Below are 25,942 nucleotides of genomic sequence, written 5' to 3' on the forward strand. Positions count from 1 at the left end.
AAAACTAAATCTCAGAACAATAACAAATACTCGGAGGTCACCTGAGCGTGCTCAGGAAAACCCAAGCAACGAGTATACTCGCTCATCACTATTCATCACTACCTACTTGCTTTAATTCTCTAGCTTCTTTCTTTTTGTCCCTTATTGCGCCCCTTACAGCTCTATTTAGCCATATTGGTTTCCTCCTATTTCTAGTATGTTTATTCCCACACGGTATATACTGTGCACAGGTCCTATCCAGGATGCTAATAAATGTCTCACATTTTCTTTGTGTATTTTTGTGTCTCAGGATATCGTCCCAGTTAATTGCACCAAGATCCTCTCTCATCCGTTGGAAATTTGCCCTCCTGAAGGTTAGTGTCCTTGTCACCCCTCTACTACCCATCTTATTAAAGGTTACATGAAAACTTATTATTTTGTGATCACTATTCCCCAAGTGACCCCCAACCCTTATATTTGATATGCGGTCTGGCCTGTTGGTTAATATTAGGTCTAGCAGTGCCCCCCTCCTTGTTGGGTCCTGAACCAGCTGTGAAAGGTAATTATCTCATAGTTGTCAAAAACCAATTACCTTTGCTGGAACTGCAGGTTTCTGTTCCCCAATCTATTTCAGGGTAGTTGAAGTCCCCCATAATAATGACTTCTCCTTGAGTCGCTGCTTCATCTATTTGCTTTACGAGGATATTCTCCATTGCTTCCATTATTTTTGGAGATTTATAACAAACCCCTATCAGTAATGTATTATTTTTTCCCCCTCCCCTTATCTCCACCCACAGGGACTCTACATTTTCATTAGATTCACCTATATTATCACGCAGGATGGGTTTTAAGGACAATTTTACATACAGACACACCCCTCCCCCTCGCTTATCTGTACAGTCATTTCTGAAAAGGCTATAGCCTGCAAGTTAACAGTCCAGTCATGGCTCTCATCCAGCCACGTCTCAGATATCCCCACCATGTCATAATTATGCTCCAACAACATTAGTTCTAATCGTCCATTTTGTTGGCGAGGCTTCTGGCATTAGTATACATGCACTTGATGTTCCTCTCTGTACCTCTATTCTTTCTTAAATTATTAACTGTTCTAACCCCACCCCCCATGCCACCGCCACCCCCAACTTCCTTATTTATGCCCAGGTCACTATCTGCACTATCTTCCCCTCCTATAAAATGAATACCCTCCCCCCAATCCCTAGTTTAAACACTCCTCCAACCTTCTAGCCATTTTCTCCCCCAGCACAGCTGCACCTTCCCCATTGAGGTGCAGCCCGTCCCTAGCGTAGAGCCTGTAGCCAACTGAGAAGTCGGCCCAGTTCTGCAGGAACCCAAACCCCTCCTTCCTACACCAATTCTTGAGCCACTTATTAACCTCCCTAATCTTCCGTTGCCTCTCTGGCGTGGCACGTGGTACAGGCAGTATTTCGGAAAATATCACATTGGAGGTCCTTGCTTTCAGCTTGCAGCCTTATTCCCTGAAATCATCTTTAAGGACCTTCCACCTACCTCTAACTTTGTCATTTGTGCCAATGTGCACCATGACCGCTGGGTCCTCACCAGCCCCTCCCAGTAATCTGCCCACCCAATCAGCGATGTGTCGGACTCGAGCGCCAGGTAGGCAGCACACCGTCTGACGATCCCTGTCTTTGTGACAGATTGCCCTATCTGTTCCCCTAATAATTGAGTCCCCCACTACCAGCACCTGTCTGGCCTGCCCTGCTCTCCTATTTCCCTCCTTACTGGAGCAGTCACTCCTCCGGCTTTCAGAGGACATGCCTGGCTGCAGCAGTGCTACCCCTGTACTGGCACACCCCTCATCTGCCAACTTAGCAAACTTATTGGGGTGTGCCAGATCAGGACTAGCCTCCCTGGAACTCTTCCCTCTACCCGGCCTTCTGTCACCCAGCTTGCTACTTCACTGTCCTGCAGCTCCATCATACCATCTTCCCCCCCCCCATCAATCCCATTGAGCGTCTGCTCAGTGAGCAGAAGACTCCTTTCGATATTGTCAATGCATCTCAGTGTTGCCAGCTGCACATTTAGATTCAGAATCTGGGCTTCCAAATGCACAACGTGCTCACATCTCGCACAGCAGTATGCACCCTCGACCGGCTGCTCAAGGATTGCATACATGTGGCAAGATGTACACTGGATGGCATTAACAATGGTGGAGCACATTTCCTAATGGGGATTGCACCAGACAGAAAAGTTAAATAAAAATAAATACAAAGTATCAATAAAATACAGACATCAATTCAGTAATTCCTCCCTTGGAAACTCCCTGAATACAAAGTCACTGAATCACAAGTCACACACCGCCGTTCACACTTACGCTCAGGTCACACTCAGCTCACTCACACTCGCTAAGCTGAAGATTTAAAAAGATTTTTTTTCCCGCAGCAGCAGCAATCCACCCTGCTGTTCAGTGCACTTCCAAAAAAAAAAAAGACCCTAGATATAAGAAAATTAAGTCGGAAAACACAGAAAACAACGTATTTGTTAAACAAGTAGACTAATTGGATAGACCACAGTGTGTGCCTGTCTGATTATTCCTCATAGCTTTGGTGTTTAAAACAGAGAAAGCCTGAGTAGGAATAGAAAACCCATCTCTAACACATGCCCTGTGACAAGTGCCTTGGACACTGAGCAGTGAAGGGAAGGAGGAACTGATGTTTGACACATTGCCAGTAGTCCTGCATTATCTGTATTTTACTGTAAAGGCCCCCATACACATTAGACATGTGCCGACTGTAACCACTCATATCGACAGGTTACGGCTAATGAGTATGGAGGTGCTGGCTGACTGATGGTTGGGAGAGATGTCGATCATGAATATTCGATTTCGGTCTGCCATTGTCCTCCTTTAGATAAGCCAATGTGTCAATCGGCAGCTTTCTCTTAAAGAACACAGGAGGGCTCGGCCGAGCGAGCGTTCTCATGTATATGAGAGTTGGGTGAGATATCTGTTAGCCGAGCGATCATCCAAAGTATAGTGGATGACAGCCATCTAATAATTTGTAGGGCCAACTTAAAAGCTCCTCTTTAATAATAATGAGATGACTGCTGAGTTTATCACCATTGTACATAAAATAAGTTAAAAAGTCATCTAAACAAGTCTGCGAGCCAGTATCAGCCTACTCTTAAAGAGTAACTCATTTTTGTATTATTTAGTTCGCCTCCAAGCATTGCAAAGTTAAGATTTTTGTAACACATTTCATTACCTTATTTTTCTACCCTTTCTCCCAATCACCATACTGCAGTGCTGTTTCAATGCCCCTTTAAAAGCTTCTTTTAACTGCTGCCTGGCAAGATCAGAATATGGTTATTCACCTGCACAGAATGACTGTTGAAGCACAGGCGCTGGGTGCACCATGATAGGGCCAATCATTTATATAGACCTTTCCATCTGCTTGGTTTCCATCTATCTCAAACTTCTCTGGCTCTATGAAGCTAGAACTGTCATTCAAAGAAGAGGGTGTAGAGTGGAGATTGAGGGAAAACAAGCAGGTGGGAAGGTGTAAATGATTGGCCACACCGTGAAACCCTCAATGGCAAGATTTAGATTAAACAGTCATTTGTGGGAAGGTTTAAGTCACTTTGTCTTTTTATCTTGTAGTACTAGTTGTAGGTTTTGTACAAAAATGGGCGTTCTTCCTTTTTGGTGCCAAAACTACACGTTGGCGCCGTAAGTAAATAAAAAAATTGGATCTAAATGGTGACATACTCAAAAATACACCAGGTGTTCCCTTGAATAAAGTTGCACCAAACTTTGCAACCATTTTAAAAGTTGCAATTGATGAATCAGGCGAAAAAAAAAATCAGGAATTACTAAACGCCACCCACAAATCGGAAAAAAACGAAAGATGAGCACAAATAAAATAGACTTTAAAAAAAAGACGAAATAGAATCATGAAATGGTCGCATAAAAAAGGCCACAAAACTCTCAAAACTAAAAAGAAATCAGGGTCAAAGGCAATGTTGAATCAGGGCCACATTATTCCAGAACAGTAACTGTACAAAAGATCACAAAAAATACTGAGTAACATTGTGGTGGATGCATCATTACATTAACTTAAAAAGATATAACTAGTAATTTGGTTCAACTGGTAATCTAGGAGAAAAAATCAACCTGAAAATAAACGGTTTAGACCTGCTAAACATCAAAGGGGTAACTTGGAAATGGGCTTGATGGGAAGCAAGGTGCATCGACCAAGAGATCCCAAATTTTCTCATATTTATCAATAACTTTCCTCTTCAAATATACAGATTTTTCTAAACTCATAATGATGTTCATTCTATTAATATATTCTGTAATAGAAGGTGGGAGCTGGCTGAACCTCTCGATTGCTCGCCTGACATGATATAACATTAGCTTTCCAACTACCCTAAGGCTCGCCACACACATTAGACGGCTGTCCCCTGAATGATGCTTCTGTCGATGGATAGCCTGTTCGCTATCCCAGCAGACACTCCCACACACAGGAGTGGTCATTCGGCTGAGCGCTCCTGTGTTTTTTATGAGAAAACCATCAACTGATACGTCAGCCAGTGAATTATTTTAGGAAAAACAATGCAATCAGCAGTCTGAAGACAGACAAGCATGATCAACATCTCTCCCGACAATCAGTTGGCCGGTTCCCCCATACACATAGGAATGTTGGCCGAACCTGAAGATATTGGCAGGTTTAGCCAACATTGTTCTACTGTGCGTGGGGACCTTAATAAGCACACCACTGAATAGACAGATAATCTCAAGCCATACACTTCACAAATTTGACTTTAGTTTTTCTGGACAGCTTAACAAAAATTATGGACAGACAGTATTTTTTATGGGCACATTGGAAAACCATAATAATTAGGATTATAAGTTATACAGGTCTAAAGGGCCTATAATTCTGATATGAAGATATTCACTGGGAACTATAAAATGATAATTACAGTCAAAATAATTCGTAGAAGTTTCTTTAGCCTCAAAAAAAAATCACGGATGCCTAAAATTTGCAAGGCAAAAAAGTGCCCCGGAACTTCTGAACAGTTGGCAACCCTGGATGCTGCCCAAGTGAGAACACTCCCAAAATATCTACATTAGGACAGCTTCCTCCACCTACATCTAGGGCATTTAGAGGAGGAACTGGGTCCTATTTCATACAGATTTAGGACTTTGGTATTTAATTATTATTTTTAGTATCGAGTCAGAAGGCCATTAAGTGAATCCTGGCATGAGAAACTAAGCATTTTAATATGTACAGTGTATTAGTACTAGGTTGCTCTTCAGGGACTTTTATGTTTTGGATGGGTTTATAAAAAAACATACACAGTTGGATAAAATATTTGGATGCATTTCAACCATATGCCACTGGGCATTATTTTTAGGATTAAACCCAAGGCCATATGCCACTAGGTATTATATTTTGGCTAGAATCTGAAGCCATATTGTACTACAATGTTTTCAAGCTGGGGTTTCTGAAAAATACGTAAGAACTGTCCTGGGGATTTAAAGCAAACGTTAACAGTTATATGGAGGACATCAACAGGACTTTAATAGCACAAAACAGAATAACTATTCATTAATTTCTCTTACGAAATTCAGTGAAAACATCCATTGCATATTTTACAATTCTGTGACAGGTTGCACCATGCAAATATAATCAGACTGTAATTAGACACAATCTATCAGACTTGTCATGAATAATAAATGTATCATAATAAAAAAACTATTTTTTACAGTGCGCAATATAATCAGATATTAAGCTAATGATTCAAAATTAGCTCTTTTGCAAATCCGGAGAAACCCATTTATCACTAATTTGTCAATTAGCAAATTCCAATAATGTGACTGACCTCAAGGGCATTCTTCATACGCCTCTCTGCTCCCTAATTTTGCAGATCCAATGACATAAAAAGGGTTATTACAACCCTACAATGATCGCGGCTCACAATGTACAGTACCCTAATCATGAATTAAAGGAGAATTCTGTCTTTAGTAAATAATATTTTTAAGTTACCATCAAAGTTTGTATGTAATTTCTATAGCCCAAATCCTCATAGGAACATATTAGAAGCATTTACTATAAATTGTAATTTTATAATAATATGTAATAGCTCCTTCAACTTCAAAAACACAGACAAGTAGATTTTTATGTAATTGTTGGCACTGTATAAAAGCCCCCTATTCTAATGTACCGTATATAAATGATTAGGAGAGAAGTTTACATGGTGAACACCACAGGAGAGTCATTCTGATTATTGTAATGTAATAATACACATTGGAAAATCAAAGAGAATATTCACATTCAGGGTTTTTGTGAGGACACTTCTTGGATGTTCTGCTTTATTAAAATAATTTGTATAATAGAATCAGTTACGCCAATTAATAGACCCCCTGAAGTCAATTAGATGGAAATACAAATTCCTAAGAGATACTTTAAAGCTCAGGTTTAGAATTCAGTAACTTTGGTCACATTAGGCTATCATTAATTATTATAACCCTTAGGGTAGTGTCAAAGGGATAGTGTAACTTTGGTGCACAGAAGTGGCTACAAAGTACTTTCCTTAATGATTTAGGTCTTTAGGTGAGAGTTTGTCAACCCAGGCTGTATATACTAAATAATAAAGACCCTATCAGAATCACACTTTTAGTGCTCTAATCTAATTGTCTTCATTCTACAGAAACTAAGGTTTATACAAATATGCTATTTAGGATGCTCAGCACACCCTTGATGTGGCTACCAGGCTCAGTGCACCATTCCACCCACTGGCATTGCATGCCCCGCCTGCCTCACTGGTAAATTATAGCGTTGACTTGCCCAAGCTTTCTGTGCACACAGTGCTCACTCCAGACAATCTAGTGCTTTTAATCTCTATAATGTGAGAGGCAGGGCTTGCAGAATCAGTAGGTGGAACAGTGCACAGAGCCTCCTGGCCACTCCCAGAGTGCACTGAGTACCCCAATTAGAATATTTGATTGAACTTCAGTTCCTTCAGAAGGGACACAGTGATTAGATCACTATAGTTGTAATTTGTATAGGGGCTTTATGCCCTACAAGGCTATGTGCTCAGTTTATAGTGTCAGTTAGGGCAGAAAAACTCACTTTAAGTTTGCCATACTGTACATACGAGATCACTGTAGGGCAAATGTTAAATTTTCAGACAGCTACTGTAATTCGATTAGATCCGTGTTCATGTGCTTAAAGGAGAGAGAGGAAAGAGCTTTGTGGCAGCAACGTTTCTCCCGTGAAAAAGAAAAGTATCATGCACTCAAATTCCAAATGTCCAATCCTTCTCTCCCCAACATCATCTATTGAGAGAAAGTCAGGAGACCCCCCTACATTTGAAATGGTTGTATGGTATAATAAATATGGCAGGTGCGACCAACTTACAGTACAGACCAAAAGTTTGGACACACCTTCTCATTTAAAGATTTTTCTGTATTTTCATGACTATGAAAATTGTACATTCACACTGAAGGCATCAAAACTATGAATTAACACATGTAGAATTATATACTTAACAAAAAATTGTGAAACAACTGAAATTATGTCTTATATTCTAGGTTCTTCAAAGTAGCCACTTTATGCTTTAATGACTGCTTTGCACACTCTTGGCATTCTCTTGATGAGCTTCAAGAGGTAGTCACTGGAAATGTTTTTCACTTCACAGGTGTGCCCTGTCAGGTTTAATAAGTGGGATTTCTTGCCTTATAAATGGGGTTGGGACCATCAGTTGTGCTGTGCAGAGGTCTGGTGGATACACAGCTGATAGTCCTACTGAATAGACTGTTAGAATTTGTATTATGGCAAGAAAAAAGCAACTAAGTAAAGAAAAAAGAGTGGCCATCATTACTTTAAGAAATGAAGGTCAGTCAGTCTGAAAAATTGGGAAAACTTTGAAAGTGTCCCTAAGTGAAGTCAAAAACCATCAAGCGCTACAAAGAAACTGGCTCACATGAGGACCGCCCCAGGAAGACCAAGAGTCACATCTGCCTCTGAGGATAAGTTTATCCGAGTCACCAGCCTCAGAAATTGCAGGTTAACAGCAGCTCGGATTAGAGACCAGGTCAATACCACACAGAGTTCCAGCAGCAGTCACATCTCTACAACAACTGTTAAGAGGAGACTTTGTGCAGCAGGCCTTCATGGTAAAATAGCTGCTAGGAAACCACTGCTAAGGACAGGCAACAAGCAGAAGAAACTTGTTTGGGCTAAAGAACACAAGGAATGGACATTAGACCATTGTAAATCTGTGCTTTGGTCTGATGAGTCCAAATTTGAGATATTTGGTTCCAACCACCATGTCTTTGTGCGACGTAGAAAAGGTGAACGGATGGACTCTACATGCCTGGTTCCCACCGTGAAGCATGGAGGAGGAGGTGTGATGGTGTGGTGGTGCTTTGCTGGTGACACTGTTGGGGATTTATTCAAAATTGAAGGCATACTGAACCAGCATGGCTACCACAGCATCTTGCAGCGACATGCTATTCCATCCGGTTTGCGTTTAGTTGGAACATCATTTATTTTTCAACAGGACAATGACCCCAAACACACATCCAGGCTGTGTAAGGGCTATTTGACCAAGAAGGAGAGTGATGGGGTGCTACACCAGATGACCTGGCCTCCACAGTCACCAGACCTGAGCCCAATCAAGATGGTTTGGGGTGAGCTGGACCGCAGAGTGAAGGCAAAAGGGCCAACAAGTGCTAAGCATCTCTGGGAACTCCTTCAAGATTGTTGGAAGACCATTCCCAATAACTACCTCTTGAAACTCATCAAGAGAATGCCAAGAGTGTGCAAAGCAGTCATCAAAGCAAAAGGTGGCTACTTTGAAGAACCTAGAATATAAGACATAATTTCAGTTGTTTCACACTTTTTTGTTAAGTATATAATTCCAAGTGTTAATTCAAAGTTTTGATGCCTTCAGTGTAAATGTACAATTTTCATAGTCATGAAAATACAGAAAAATCTTTAAATGAGAAGGTGTGTCCAAACTTTTGGTCTGTACTGTTCATCTAATGTATATGGGGACCTTTGGGCTGGCCATTCTCTTTAGATAGCAGACAACCTAGTTCATCCAACATATATTTCTGCTAATCCCCCACAGATTTTCATGTTTCCTCTAACATCTGCCAACAGAGAAGGTCAAGACACCATCATATACTGTTCATTAACTGGTCATTGAAGTAAACAACATCTGACTGCATTCAGCAATTTTTATAGCCACCTCTATAATGATATTGTTGTGTGATCCTTAATCCTCAATAACAGATTGTCTGAAACCCGGCACCCCCATAGTTCAGCTGTTATTACCTCTCACACATCTACTGATCTAATATTGATGTCCTTACACTAAGGAAAGGTCATCAATATCTTTGTGGTGGAAAACCTTGATCAGATTTTATCTTCCAAAAACTTCCCGCTCATATATTCAGGTGTAAATTTCACCAGGAGTCCAGAAAGCTGCAAGTAGAGGGGTTGCTTGTTTGTTTATATTGGAGAGCTGGATGTGATTTTTGCTCCCTCCCCCAAAAATAGTGACACCTCTGCATAAAGAGGAAAATACTGAATGAAGCTTGATAAAAAAAATTCAACCAAATTCATAGGGTTTAGTACTCAAAACTATATATTTAAAGGGGTTGTCTGGGACTGTTATATTCTTAAGATAGTTCATCAATGTCTTATTGGTGGGGGTGCACCCCTGCCAATCAGTTGTTCCTGGTGCTGGCAGTGTTCGGACGTGCTCAGTTGAGGAACAGCGCAGCACAGGTCAGTCACCGGTATAGTTGCCGAGGCCAGGTACTGCACATCTGTCTCGCAGTGATTCGGATGTACAATATCAAAATGAGGTCACTTTACAGATAACGGAGCTATGCAGCTCGTCAACTAATCACATCCCGCCACAGCCAGCACCAGTTACAGATGATCGGAGGGAGTGATGGGTGTCGCACCTCCATCGATCAAATATTGATGACCTATCCCAAGGAAAAGTCCCAGGCAACCTCCTTAAGTTATGAAATGTATAAGATTAGATTACAAATTATTAAAAAATATAAACCAAATACAATATAATAAAAGGTCCTATTGTATTGCTTACAAACCTGGTATCTCAGGTCGGATATACTACAAAGATTAGTGCACAAATAAGATATTGCAGGAGAATGAGGATTGTGGGGATCCGCAGCAGCTTTCATACTTCACAGCACAGTGGAGGTAGTTGCTCTAATAGCTATTGCAGGGAATTAGGATGGATCTGTTGAACAGTTTCCATAGTAACCAAAGCAAGAAAATGGAAAAAGAACAGAAAGTAACATAACTACATGTAAGTTTTCATTACATATGACCTACCTACCGCAAGAAAATACTAGGATGCCAATAACGGAGGTTATGTATTTAAAAACTGATCTGCACTAATATGTCTCCGGTGAAGAACACACAGTCCATCTCTTCCATTATGGAATGGTCAGGAACATTTGTCACTCAAAACCTCAAAATTTGCTTTTTAAAAGGGAACCTGACAGCGGGATATAATTTACCCTTAAAAACACATTACAGTGCTGATTTCTAGCAACATCGATGCTTAGGAAAAGTTACTGGCACAATTGTAAATAAAATTATTGTGGTGCTACAGATTCTAATCAGTATAATCCAATAAATGTGCACAAAGGTACTGGTTCATCAAAGTGTTTAAAACACTTGGAAAAGTTGTAACATTTTTGAGAAGCGCAAGGTTGTACAAAAACTTTGCGACTTTTGATGTTTGTCAGTTTTGGACAGTACTGACAAAATGGATGTAGCTGGGGCGGGACAGAGCGGAGCGAGGAGCCTGCTTGTCCTGAATGGACTGAGATATGTGATTAGGTGCATGGAGGTGAACACCACTTTTAAGATGCACCTGATTCGCCTCTTAATGAGACAGGTGCCTCTGATTCCAACCCCTCACCAAGAGTGAACAGCGCTGGTGTGGATGAATTCGTTGTTAGTTTGGACCAGTCTTCCCCGCAAGCCAATACCACAATCACAGGCCAAGTTGTTGTCTCTAAAGTATCCCACTACCTCCTCACTGCTTCCTAAATTGCAAAGAGAGGTTGTAGCCATGACTTTGGGCATGCACAGTGATCTTCTGCCCTTGCGACACTGCCTTGGCATCATACTGAACATACCCGAAGTTTTACCGACTGAGAGACTCAATGAGCTCTCAAATTACCTGCGTTATTGCGCTGAATTAGCCTGCAGTGGCACATAGGAAGGACACTGTGCATACCCAATGTCACATCAAGGTGGCTAACCCCATTGGACAGGAAACCTCCTTTTTTGGATATTACAAGGTTCTAGAACTTTTAAGGCATAAATAATATGTCATGGTTACACATGTGGACAAAATTATTGGCACAATTCTGTTATAGGAAGACAACCCTGACCAGCACCTCCTAGCAGAATAAAGCAAGTGAGAACAGGTGAAGCTGCAATGACTGCATAATATACAAATAAAATACAACAGCACACTGCACATGCTAACATGCTAAGAAACATGCAAACATTGTTCTTATGAAATTCAGACAGCATTACTGTTATATGGAAAATAATTATAAAATGAAAGTACTTAGCGCAGAAATTGGCCAATTGATGAGAGCCCATCCGCCACTACAAGGCGACCTTTCACTGGTAGGAACTTAGACCTAATATTTATCAAATATGCCTCTCCCGGGCTAGGAGTCTACAAATCTAAAGGACAGTTAGGATCCAGCACTAATTAAAAACAGCCTAAAACTCATGCAAGGAGCACAGCCAAATATAGAAGCAGTCACCACCTCCGACAGTATACTACAAAAAATAAAGAACTGACCAGCACCTCCGAACAGTACAAATTAAATAGAAGCAAGAGTATAGTATGCAGTCATAGCAGCTTGCAGCTGTTCACACTTGATTTAGTCTATCGGGAGGTACTGGTCAAGTGTTTTTTTTGTATAAATATCCCACTGGGATCGCACCACTTAAATTCTGCTGTCAATGATTGATAGAAGCATTTAAGTCGTTAAACAGCAGCAGTCAAAGTCAATTATGAGCACTCCTACTAGAGGCTCAGCTTCTCAACCCAATTCATACATCCGCAGTCTCCCATGATGTACTAATACGTCCCGGAAAGGCAAAATGTTAATAATGAAAATAGAACTTTGATTGGCTGCTATGGTTTTTTTATGTTTTAAAATCTCTGGAAGATGAAAAATGCACTGTGATTGGTTGACTCCTAAATGAAGAATTTTCTGAGCATCACCTCTTGTGAGTCAGTCTGTGTTGATAATGAACCTGCTGAAAAGTTTTCTATAGAAAAGGAAGTCGGAGTCTAGTATTAAGCTTAGTGGTCAGAGTGAAAATTGCAAGTTTCTGGATTTTTTTATGTAATAAATTGTAATATGGAAAAAAAAGTAATCTAAAAGTGTTTAAATGAATGCAAAAAATCCTAGAGAATTAAACAACAGACCATATTTGAGTACACTGGATGGCTACCTTAATTAGATGAATGGAAAGTTAAAAAAACAAGCTACATGTAAGATGTAACCCCAGCATCCCTGCATGATTCATTTCCCTCCTCCTGGCAGGGACGCCGACACACACCCTGCCACTATCACTCTATTCCAGCCCTTGCCACGGTTTCCTGTTATGATCCTTAGTGGTTGAGGATCACAAATTACTCCAGCTAAGTAACAAACATAGGACAAGCTCTAGGGAGGTGGCAAACTGGACTGACCGCAAATCTGAACCTATCCAAACACACTAGAAGTAGCCGGTGAACGTGCCTAAAAATCCTAGACGTCTCGAGCCAGCCTGAGGAACTAACTACCCCTAGAGAGAAAGAAAGACCTCTCTTGCCTCCAGAGAAATAATCCCCAAATATATAGAAGCCCCCAACAAATAATAACGGTGAGGTAAGAGGAAGGCACATACACAGGGGTGAAAGCAGATTCAGCAAATGAGGCCCACTAATACTAGATAGCAGAAAATAGAAAAGGGAATCTATGCGGTCAGTAAAAACCCTTACAAAATATCCACTCTGAGATTTCAAGAACCCCCACACCAACTAACGGTGTGGGGGGAGAAACTCAGTCCCCTAGAGCAACCAGCAAGCGAGGAAATCACATTTTAGCGAGCTGGACTAAAAACATAATGAACGCTGGTAATCAAAAAATGATCAAACAAAAACTTAGCTTGTCTTGGAGAGACTGGGAGCAAGGTAGACACAAGGAATCTGAAGAGCACTGAATACATTGATAGCAGGCAAGGAACTGAGTATCCAGGTGGGCTAAATAGGAAACCAGCCAAGGATAACGAACCAGCAGATGCTGCAACCTGCAGAAAGACAACACTACACAGTACCGCTTGTGACCACTAGAGGGAGCCCAAAAATAGAGTTTACAACAGTTTCCCACTCAAGCCCCGTGCAGGTCTCCTGGCAATACGCTTCAGGTGTGCAAGCGCTGTCTGCTTCTTAAAGGGGCAGCACACGCACTCCAGAAATGTCCTCAGCTATAGCTGGGAGGCATCAGGTACTTAAGGCACCCTCCCCTGTTGGGGGGTGCCAGAGCAAAATCAGTGTTTAGTTAGTCTTCAAGCTGCTAAGTCCATTGTCAGGTCCATGTTCCCGCTCCCATCCAGTTACGTAGAACCTGTACCTGTTCCTAGTACTTCCTGCCTGAACCTGATTCTGAGTCCTGAATCTGTCCTCTCTGTACCAGCTCAAATGTCCACATCCACTCCAGTGTTCCACAATCAGCATTGTCTAAACAGCACTATTGTCCTGTCTTTCCAGTGAATCCGAGTCAGTGTCCGCAATCCTGACCCTTGGGGTCAGCAGCCGCAGTATCGGAGACTGCCCTCGAGTGGTACCTGGTGTCTACCTGCAGCTCAAGCCTAACACTCCACCATCAGGAGCTCTAGTGAAAACCAGGTAGCCGCTTAATCACGCCCCTCCTGGGTAAGCCCGGTCCATGGAGTTGCGGGTCCACGATCCACTAGCGTGACATGAGATATGAGAACAAGGTTTCGGCATTTTGAACCCAAAAGACTTCAAAGATTTATCTGATTTTCATCTGTAACAGCTCAAAGTAATTTTATGTTAAAAAAAACAAAAAAAACAACATGTTTTGTGTTTTTTCGTTAAGCATTTTTGTTATTTCGTCTTTACCAGACATCCATTTACCTGAAGAAATAATGGAGGCGGGAGTGGTGAACAGCAGGTAAAAGGTACAGAGTGCAAAATGTGTGGTCTGTAATATAAGCAGAATGTTCTAAGAAGCTTTGAGTAGTAAATGCTGGAAATGGGTAATAAACAGCAATCAGCGGTAGATGGAAATTACAATACTGACTCAGGTCACCGGAGTCAGCCAAGGAGAAACCTGTTGTCTGCCTGGAGTCAGCGCGGATGTTTCTTTTTCCTGTCTAAGTCTCTTGGCAAGTGCCTACATTTTTGTCTTGCCTTCCTGTAGGTTATGATTACACAACTTTTGCCTCTGGCCATTAACGAACAACATTTCCAAGTGTGTAGATCAGGAATTGAATGCTACTTGCTCTTGGCGGGATGGCTATGAAGAAGGTTTATGTAACCAAGTACGTATTTATCATATACACAGTGCATTGATAGAGATTGATATGGTTAATGCGGATTTGTCAAGATTAGTTAAAGGGAATCTGACAGTAAGTTTTTGCTTTGTAATCTGCGGCAGCATGAGGTATGGGCTGAGACACTGATTTCAGCGATGTGTCACTTATTAGTTTGTGTGCTGTTTAAATACAATTAGTGTTTTATTAGCAGGATATTATCACTTCCCAAACTAGTGGCTGTGTGAGACTTGGTCCAACCACACCCCCTCCTCTGATTAGCAGCTCACTGTCAAAAGACAATGGTCCTAGAAAGCTGTGGTGTGGGCGGAGGCAGCTTTCTGAGCTCAGCTACATGCTACATCTAAAAACTCGGATTGTGTCACAACTGCTGCTGCCAGTAACCTGTGATACATCACTGGAATCAGGGTCTCTTTTCCTACATTGCTCTTCTCAGATGAGGTAGCAAATACCTGGTGACAGATTCCCTTTAACAAATGGATTTGCCTGTCATGACTCTACAGTATCGTTAGAGAGGCCAAGATGTTAGTGTGCACAGAGACATACATAGTACATGTGAGCTCTTTAAACACTTATGGTGTTTATCAATTTCTGATGATTGCCAATAGCAATCAATCGCAATCAATGATGGACACAAAATAAATCTGCCCAATCAGTGTGGACATACGCTTGAAGTGATTAGAATTAGGATTGAATAATCATCATCATCTATTTATCTATCTTATAAAAGAAGATAAATTATAGTAGCGCGTTAATCTAAAACAGACATACAAATGTATAATACTAATAGCATGATATATTACTTATAAACACTGACTGCAGCAGCTGAACGTTTCCTAAATTCTGTGTATACAACCTCTTCATTTCACTGCACATTCAACTTTGCAGTCTATAAATCATAAATCAGCTAAGAAGACCTCAGAAAAAGACAGATAAGGTCACTAAATCTCCCAGTAGAGCGTCAAAACAAGCTCACTGATGGATCCTCAGTTCATCCATTCTACTAGCAATAGAAAGTCCCATAATTTGTCGCCTCAAATACATGCATTTATGTAAAAAATATTGTCCCCAAAAGGTGGGTAACCCCTATAAAGGGGTTGTCTGGGACTTAACACTGATGGCCTAGCCTTAGGATAGGTCATTAATGTCTGATCGGTGGGTGTGTAACTACCTGCACCCCTGCCGATCAACTGTTCCCAGTGTCAGTGGCGGCACAGCTCCATCGATGGCATAGTGCCACAGCCATTATATAGTTGATGGAGCTGTGCAGCTCCGGCCACTGCTGACACTGGGAACCACCACCGATCAGACATTGGTGACCTAGCCTAATTGTTAATCACTTAAAGGGGTTGTCCGGGACTCTATGTAGCCAATACTTTGTTTTTTGCCGCAAAATCTACTGCAAATACTGAATGTGTGCACTAACCCTTACTTACAGTTTTGGGTTCTAGGCCAAAAAATTAAATATACAAAAAGTGCAAGTGAAGCTCAGGACATATTAAAGCGGCTTTTATTATGGAAATCAGTACAGTATTTATTGGAAACCATTAGGGTTGCATTATCGTACAATCACATATGTAAGAATTATAGGGTATTTGATAAACTAGTTGAAGCAAAAAAAAAAAAAAAGAAATAGCAAATGTGACTAAAAGATAAGATACCATCAACTCTGCCTCAGACAATACATACGAAACTAGAATTGTGCTTATACCACAGTAATTAATCAACATGAACGTACAAATCATGAAGCTCACAAAATGAAAAAGGAGACATTATGAATAAATTAAATGATTTCAAAGGCCAGTGGAGGAGCAAACCGAATTAATATGATGAAAATCTCAGATTCAGTAAGTAAAGAAAATGAATTAAATGTCACATTTGATAAACCAAACAAAAAACACAGATTATGCAAGTCACTTGGTGGCACCTAGAATCTAACCAAAGAGATATTATGCAAATCAGAGAACATTTCATGGATTCAATGTTTTTTTGTATATGCAATCTATCTACACTTACTGTAAATGGGATCAGAAATGAAACTGTAATGAGACAGTAGAACCAGTATAGCGGATGAGCATCCAAACCATCGGAGGACATACAGTGATGGCCATTTTACTGTTGCTAAAAAAATAATTCTAATAACCCATATTATGACATATGTCTTTGATCTTGAACATAAAAAAAGTATTGCTCTACGTAGACTTTGACTTTAAAGTAGTCTTCCTATCACGATGTTTATCCTCAATATATTGCAGTCATCATATTATATAGCACTGTGTACTTACAATTGCTCATTTTGGCTTTCTACCCAGTTAATTCTTCTCTTTTCCAGTTACGTCTATGACATCATGTGATTGGTGACCGGTATGCAAACCATGTCCTATGAGGAACGTTTACAGGATTTGGGAATGTTTAGCTTGCAAAAAAGAAGAGTGAGAGGAGACTTAATAGCTGTCTACAAATATCACAAGGGCTGTCACATTGTAGAAGGAGCATCTGTATTCTCATTTGTACAAGGAAAGACTAGAAGCAATGGGATGAAACTGAATGGGAGGAGACACAGATAAGATATTAGAAAAAACTTTTTGACAGTTTGGGTAATCGATGAGAGGAACAGGCTGCCACGAGAGGTGGTGAGTTCTCCTTCCATGGAAGTCTTCAAACAGAGGCTGCAGACATCTGTCTGAGATGATTTAGTGAATCCTGCTTTGAGCAGGGGGTTGGACCAGATGACCCAGGAGGTCCCTTCCAACTCTACCATTCTATGATTATTAACTGACTAGCTGAATCCTTCTATGCTCTATGTAGAAACAGGAGGTCAATTTTCCCTGAATGAGGCATCAGTCACTATAAAATTCCTGGAGGGGAGGAGGGAGCAGCTGGGTCAGGAGGTGAAGAGGGGAATGATAAATGTAGGGAAAAGGAACTTCCTGTTACTACATAGAGCCAAGAAAAAAAGAAGACTTAGCTGGGTAGAAAGGTAAAAATGAGCAATTGTAAGTACACAGTGCTGTATAATATGATGATTGCAATATATTAAGAAGATAAGAACTTTGTTGGGAGGAGTGCATCTTAAAGAGAATCTGTCAGCAGGATTTCATTTCCCACATTATCTTTAAGTGCACGTAGTGCTTTCAAAGACAAGTCTAGCAATACCTTTACATGGCCAGTATATTCCTCCTTTACTAAGAAAACAGTGATTGAAAGTCTATATACTAATTAGTCTGAAGGAACTAGGTAGATCTGAAGCCTCTGTCACTCCAGCTCTATTCTCTGCTAAGTGTCGCCTCCTCCTACCTGACATCCTCCATGCTGTGAGACTTGTGAAAATAAAAAAAATTGGTTCTGAATGTTTTAAAATGCGCGCGTGTCCAGCCTCCCGTGACGTCACGGCTTGTGATTGGTCGCGTCGCCCATGTGACCGCGACGCGACCAATCACAAAGCCGGAACGTAATTTTAAAATCCTGAAGGACCTGAAATTACGTCACGGCTTGCTGTGATTGGTCGCGTCGCGGCCACATGGGCGGCGCGCGACCAATCACAAGCCGGGACTTCATGTAAGGAAGTTAAAGCGCGAATTTTAAGCAAACAACGCTGCCGGTTCCCTCGGTAAGGTGCAGGCTGCGTCGGAGAGGTGAGTATAGCAATATTTTTTATTTTAATTCTTTATTTTACACATTAATATGGTTCCCAGGGCCTGAAGGAGAGTTTCCTCTCCTTCAGACCCTGGGAACCATCAGGGATACCGTCCGATACATGAGTCCCATTGACTTGTATTGGTATCGGGTATCGGTATCGGATTAGATCCGATACTTTGCCGGTATCGGCCGATACTTTCCGATACCGATACTTTCAAGTATCGGACGGTATCGCTCAACACTACCCGCCAACCATCATTTAAATAGATGAATGGGACCGGGCTAACAGATAAAGTTCTGCTGCTTGTTAGTAGCTCTCCATTTTGGTGGAAAAGGGGAAATGCATATAAATATCAACGCAGATGACAGACACGAAAAAAGAAAAATCTAATGTACAAGAAGCAGGGGCCCGCGTAACTACAATAGGTGCAGGGGTTGCTATTGCACCCAAGCCCTGGAGCATAGAGGGCCCCAAAAGTCCCTTAGGCCTATATAAAAAAAATTCTAAAAGACTTGCACAGGAAAGATATATATCTTGGTACCGTGTTAGCCAGTGGATAGAAAAATATTTAGAATTGAGAGTCCTTAGTGGTTGATACCTTTTAATGGCTAACTGAAAAGATGGTAACAAATTGCAAGCTTTTGAGACTACTCAGGTCACTTAATCAGGCAAAGACTAAAACAAATTCTGAAGAATCACATATTTATACACAACACAGCACAGAAAAATGCCATAGATAAGACAGGTGCCGTGAAGCAGAAATACCATTATGTGAGTGATAAACAGTTATATCCATAAATATTGGAACAGTTCATAAATAAGGAGTGTGAATACATTATTTGCCTCTGCTTGGGGTCTAGTTCTATGTTATTATGACTCCACATGGTCTGAGGAGCAAATTCCTTAGTTGATGTAAAAAGACATAAATCCATGCGACAGCGACACATTCATTCATTCCTGCACTGAGTGTGTCAAAGGTCATCATCAGCTTATTTTCCATGACTCTTCTGTCTCTTTAAGATTTGACGTTACCTTTTAATACAAGTCATTTCATGTCCATAATGCTATGATCGGGGAGACAAAAATGTCTTGCCACAGGTAGATACATTCTTTTTTTCTCTTATTGTATGGCGGTGAGAATTCATTCTTGTTCTCAGTTTCTGCCCTGTCTCCCCCACATACAGACCCCCAGTTGGACATTTAGTACAAATAATTAGGTACACCACATTAGAAGTGACGCAGCTGAATGTACCTGGGATCTTGTAGTCCTGATGTGAGTTGGGGATCTTTATCTTGTCCGTGGTCATTATAAATGGACAGGTTATGCATTTTTTCTGGTTGGAAAGAAAAGGTTCCTGCAGCTGTTGGAGAGGACAGGGAGCTCTTGACAATGATGCTTCTTAGATTTGGGGGCTGCCTAAAACACAGTAGTGGGGGGTCTGGAAAAATGGATTGTAATCGGGCATCTTTTTGTCGTAAAGGTTGTAATTTCCGTGCAGCTCCCCTTAGCACCTCAAGATTTGGATTGTAGGTAACTACTAGAGGCACCCGGTTATTTTCTTCTTTAGCTTTGTAATGTAGCAGGTGATTCCTTGATATTCTAGTTACTCTTGTAATCTGATTTTCAATTGTTCTTGGATGGTAGCCCTGATTCAAAAAGGTCTTTCTGAGGCGACCAAGGTGTTCATCTCTATCCATTGGGTTGGAACATATACGATTGTATCTGATGGCTTGGCTGTAGACAATAGAGTTTTTTATGTGTTTTGGATGGAAACTGTCCCATTTAAGGTATGTTGGACGGTCGATTGGCTTCTGATACAGTGATGTCTCTATTTTATTGTTCTGCAGCTTAATGATGGTGTCCAAAAAGTAAATTTCAGTGCAGGAGTAGTTGAGTGTTAAGTTGATGGTAGGATGAAATTGATTAAACTGTTCATCTTTAGCTGTGGCTCAGACTCCATACAGATAATTAAAATATCAATGTAGCGGTAGTAGACCAGAGGCTTGATGGGGCATGAGGACAAAAAGTTAATCTTGGCCACGAAAAGATTTGCATACTGTGGGCCATTTTACTTCCCATTGCTGTACCAGTCTTCTGTAGATATATCTTGTTGTCAAATTCAAAGTAATTGCGGGTGAAGATGAATTTTATAAGTTTCACCACAGAATCAGCATCAGTCCCTGTGTTTTCCAGGAAGAATTTGCAGGCATTTAATCCATCCTGGTGTGGGATATTAGAGTACAAAGATTCCACATCCATGGTGGCCAGGATGGTTCCTTCTCGTAGAGGACCTATTGCTGATAGTTTATTCAATAGGTCAGTTGTGTCCCGAATGTAGCTGGGTGTATCTTTTACCATTGGTTTAAAAATACCCTCTACCCGTCCAGGTACCTGCTCAGTAAGGGTGCCCACACATGAATTAATTGGTCTTCCTGAATTTCCAGATTTGTGGATTTTGGGAAGCATATAGAATGTCCCTGTTCTTGGACTTTCTGTTATCAGGTCATCGGCTCTTATGGATTCATTGGGCAGACAAGATACCAACTTGTTTAGTTCCTTGTAATACTCCTGTGTAGGATCCGACTCCAATTTTTTGTAGTAGCGTGTGTCCATAAGTTGTCTGTTTGCTTCTTTCATATAGTCTGATGTGTTCATCATCATAAAAGACTTGCAGTAATTGGGGGGCTGGATGGAGCTTTTACATTGGGGCCCATGAGCGTCAAGTTATACCACTGACAAGAAGTCTAAATTTCCTATGTATTAAACTTACTGTAAATTGATAGACGAGTTACACATATCACTTATTTAAAACACTAGATGTTGGCTTGATGGCCAGGCGCACAGGAAAGATTTGCAACATTCCCAATAATAATTGATTACGGTACCTTGTTTTGATCCACCCAGTGCAGGAAAAATCCATTAGGATCCATTTTCAGGACAACAGGATACACAAGATTCGAATCCTAGAATTCATAAAAATAAATTGGGGTCATAAAGGCTGTAATAAGAAACTGAAAAATCAAATATTTCTGTAATGTATCTCCAAAGAACAATAGGATTATTAGTGCAATTTAGAAAAATGTTTAGAATTGAGAGTCCTCAGTGGTTGATACCTTTTAATGGCTAACTGAAAAGATGGTAACAAATTGCAAGCTTTCGAGACTACACAGGTCTCTTCATCAGACAAATACTAAAAGAAATTCTGAAGAATCACATATTTATGCACAACATAGCACAGAAAAAAAAAAACAACAACAGCAACCATGGATAAGACAGGTGACATGAAGCAGAATTACCATGGGTGATAAAAACAGTTATGTCCATAAATATTGGGCCCAATATTTATGGACATAAAACTGTTTATCACCCATGGTAATTCTGCTTCATGTCACCTGTCTTATCCACGGTACAACCACTGAGGACTCTCAATTCTAAACATTTTTCTATCTACTGGCTAACACGGTACCAAGATGTATATCTTTCCTAGTGCAATTTAAACACTGTATAAATTAAAGTATTAAATATCTCACTGGTATAGTCAAATGTTACAAAATACGGCTTCGTCACTGAAAAGACAAAATAATGATCAATTAGTCTCCAATTAATAAGACAAAAACTGACGTTTCGGTGGCAGTGTGGGGAGTCCCGCACTCACATCACTCCGCTTATGCATCCATCTCTGCAGGACATAGATAACCGTGATAAAGGTCTGAGTGGCCTAAACGTCGGTCGTTGTCTGTTTTATTGGTTGGATACCAAGCATCACTTGAGCAATCGGTCATTTTTTCGTCTATTCAGTGAGAAAGTTACTCTAGAAACAAAGGTCATTCTCCTGGGCACTAATGGGTAACGTTTCTCCATGTGAAGAGTGAAAAGCCAAGCCTGGCATATCAAAGTGAGGAGACATACGCCATGCATGCTGATCTGAGAAATTAAATATGTAAATTCTCTTGGGCAGTTGAGCAATTACCTATCACAAAATATTGGTGACAAGATTTCGAAAGGTGGCACCACTCCTGTCTGTGGGTTTCGTTTAATATTGCAGGTCAGGCCTGTTTATTTTAAAGTTTTTATTAAAAATTTGTCATGTGATTCTAGTCCGGTAAATTAATAAACTGCACTAAAAATATAAAAGTCTAATGAATACACTGTGACAAAAGAACTTTGCAACATTTTTTGGCTCATGGAGTTGACATCACTGGATCCCGGTCTAAAGCTGCACATACATGAGACAATTCTCAGCCATTTCAATGAGGCATATAATTTATTTTGCGTGGATTTCTTTCCAAATGTTGTTAATATATAATTTGCGTGTATTGATGCACAAACATTAGTCTGCATGTACAAGGAATGTGTTATTAAAATTATCTTCTGTTCCAATCAGATCTTTATGTTAAATGTATTTTGAAAAAAAAATATTTTTTTAATTTTCCATCTCAATATATATTCAGTGCCTTGTGAAAGTATTCGGCCCCCTGGAACTTTTCAACCTTTTCCCACATATCATGCTTCAAACATAAAGATACCAAATGTTGTTGATTCTTCACCAAAAATTTACAAGTAGAACATAATTGTGAAGTTGAATGAAATCTATTGGTTATTTTAATTTTTTGTGGAAACTCAAAAACTGAAAAGTGGGACGTGCAATATTATTCGGCCCCTTTAACTTAATACTTTGTTGCACCACCTTTTGCTGTGATTACAGCTGCATGTCGCTTGGGGTATGTCTCTATCAGTTTTGTACATCGAGAGACTGAAATTCTTGCCCATTCTTCCTTGGCAAACAGCTCGAGCTCAGTGAGGTTTGATGGAGATCGTTTGTGAACAGCAGTTTTCAGCTCTTTCCACAAATTCTCGATAGGATTGAGGTCTGGACTTTGACTTGGCCATTCTAAAACCTGGATACGTTTATTTGTGAACCATTCCTTTGCAGATATTGCTTTATGTTTGGGATCATTGTCTTGTTGGAAGACAAATCTCCGTCCCAGTCTCAGGTCTTTTGCAGACTCCAACAGGTTTTCTTCAATAATGGTCTCCATCCATCTTCCCATCAATTTTAACCATCTTCCCTGTCTCTGCTGAAGAAAAGCAGGCCCAAACCATGATGCTGCCACCACCATGTTGGACAGTGGGGGTGGTGTGTTCAGGTGATGAGCTGTGTTGCCTTTACGCCAAACATATCATTTGGCATTGTTGCCAAAAAGTTCGATTTTGGCTTCATCTGACCAAAGCACCTTCTTCCACATGTTTGGTGTCTCTCCCAGGTGGCTCGTTGCAAACTTTAAACAACACTTTTTATGGATATCTTTGAGAAATGGCTTTCTTCTTGCCACTCTTCCATAAAGGCCAGATTTGTGCAGTGTACGACTGATAGTTGTCCTATGGACAGACTGTCCCACCTCAGCTGTACATCTCTGCAGTTCATCCAGAGTGATCATGGGCCTCTTGGCTGCATCTCTGATCAGTCTTCTCCTTGTACGAGATGAAAGTTTAGAGGGATGGCCGGGTCTTGGTAGATTTGCAGTGGTATGATACTCCTTCCATTTCAATTTCAGCGCTTGCACAGTGCTCCTTGGGATGTTTAAAGTTTTGGAAATAATTTTGTATCCAAATCCAGATTTAAACTTCTCCACAACAGTATCACGGACTTCCTGTTGTGTTCCTTGGTCTTCATGATGCTCTCTGTGCTTCAAACAGAACCCTGAGACTATCACAGAGCAGGTGCATTTATACGGAGACTTGATTACACACAGGTGGATTATATTTATCATTAGGCATTTAGGACAACATTGGATCATTCAGAGATCCACAATGAACTTCTGGAGTGAGTTTGCTGCACTGAAAGTAAAGGGGCCGAATAATATTGCATGCTCCACTTTTCAGTTTTTGAATTTCCACAAAAATGTAAAATAACCAATAAAGTTCGCTCAACTTCACAATTGTGTTCCACTTGTTGTTGATTCTTCACCAAAAAATTATATTTGGTATCTTTATATTTGAAGCACGATATGTGGGAAAAGGTGGAAAAGTTCAAGGGGGCTGAATACTTTCGCAAGGCACTATATATATATATATATATATATATATATATATATATATATATATATATATATATATATATATATATATATATATATATATATATATATATATATATATATATATATATATGAGACAGCACAAAAAAATAGAAAAAAGGGGCTTTAATGCCTGAACGGCGTGGCGACGTTTCGGATATCTTTATCCTTTTTCAAGCAGTGTTTGTACAGACAAGGTGGGTATATATAAAAAACATTCATTGTATACAATTAAACATATTAAGTTATTTTGGACATCAGATCAGCAATAGTCATCTGACCAAAAAAGTGCAACAGTGCCACTGTGATAAATCTGTACCATATACATTATATATAAAATAGTGCCATATAGTGCACAGTGGTAAACTTTAAAAATATATTAATAAGCAATTTAATATCCTCACATGTCCCATGTTTGTGAAAACAGAAAAAACGTGCACTTACAAAGATAATACAGCAGGTGCTGGAGATTCCGGCGTCCTCCTGTTGTAACTGCACATGTCTATGGCAGCTGCAGTCTGGACCTAGAGCATTATGGTCCGCACCTGTGCAATAGTACTTTGAAGTCATTAGCGCCATCTTGGAAAAGGTATATGGCCATACAGACTTCAGGCAGGCAGAAAAAAAAAATCTGACACCTTGTATCTGCGCAGCATTATAATATAAGCAATAGCAATATGTAGGAGAGAGTGCATAGTATAACAAACTAAAAAATGATTGAGTTTTTTTGTCACTTATTAAAGGACAAATATCGCTATAAAGCCATGAATGGAGGGTTATACTCATTTATTTCATAGTATTTATAGTGGACATAATTGGTTCAGGCATAAGCTCTATATATGGTGTGTTAAAGTCCCAAAAACTCCCCATGGGTAAATGAGGGGTCAGAAACCAAGACAGGGAAAGAGAGACACATAGGAGGCGGAAATCCCCCCATATGTCAATCACATCCTGTATACACACCAAGAACCAATTGTATACCCCCACAGTTTTTTTAAATATAATAAACAACGAACGATGAGTGTAATCTCAAATATTATTTAATGCATCTCTTCACACAGTATATCAAGTTCTATTAATCAACATCATAAATTGCAAAAAAATATTAATTTCACAAACTGGGACATCTGAAAAGAGAAAAAAAGAGAAAAAGAAGTTAAAATCCATGTAAGATTTTACAGGAGGATTGTCATATTAATGAGGATATAGCTGAACTTATCACTATTCTTTTATAGAATCTGATTAATCTTGAAGTCTACATTAAGACCATATGGTTTTAGCATATTTAATTTCATGATCCACTCCAATTCTCTTTTTTTGAGTAATCGAACACGATCACCCCCTCTCCTCTGTACAGGGATTATATCTATGATGCGAAAACGCAGTTGTTTTTCTGTATGCGATTTTTCAACAAAATGTTTGGATACTGGCAGATCCATACGTTTTTTCCTTATGGTATGTCGGTGTTGGTTGATCCGTGTTTTAAAATCACATGTTGTCTCACCGACATACCATAAGGAACAAGGACATTGCAACAGGTAAACTACAAACTCTGAGTCACATGTCAAAAAATGTTGTATCTCATATTTTTTCTGAGTCACAGGATGAACAAAACTGG

General features: G+C 40.1%; 1 protein-coding gene across 1 annotated transcript in view; it reads right to left on the reverse strand.

Moving 5' to 3' along the window:
* Positions 1-25,942, reverse strand: part of PLCB1 (phospholipase C beta 1) — a 1,010,585-nt gene that overhangs the window by 887,311 nt on the left and 97,332 nt on the right. The window contains exon 2 of the mRNA XM_077282634.1: positions 21,133-21,210. Within this exon, the coding sequence (XP_077138749.1) occupies positions 21,133-21,210 (78 nt within the window). The remainder of the gene's footprint in view (positions 1-21,132; positions 21,211-25,942) is intronic.

This window comes from Ranitomeya variabilis, chromosome 2 (assembly GCF_051348905.1).
Source record: "Ranitomeya variabilis isolate aRanVar5 chromosome 2, aRanVar5.hap1, whole genome shotgun sequence".
Lineage (NCBI taxonomy): Eukaryota > Metazoa > Chordata > Amphibia > Anura > Dendrobatidae > Ranitomeya > Ranitomeya variabilis.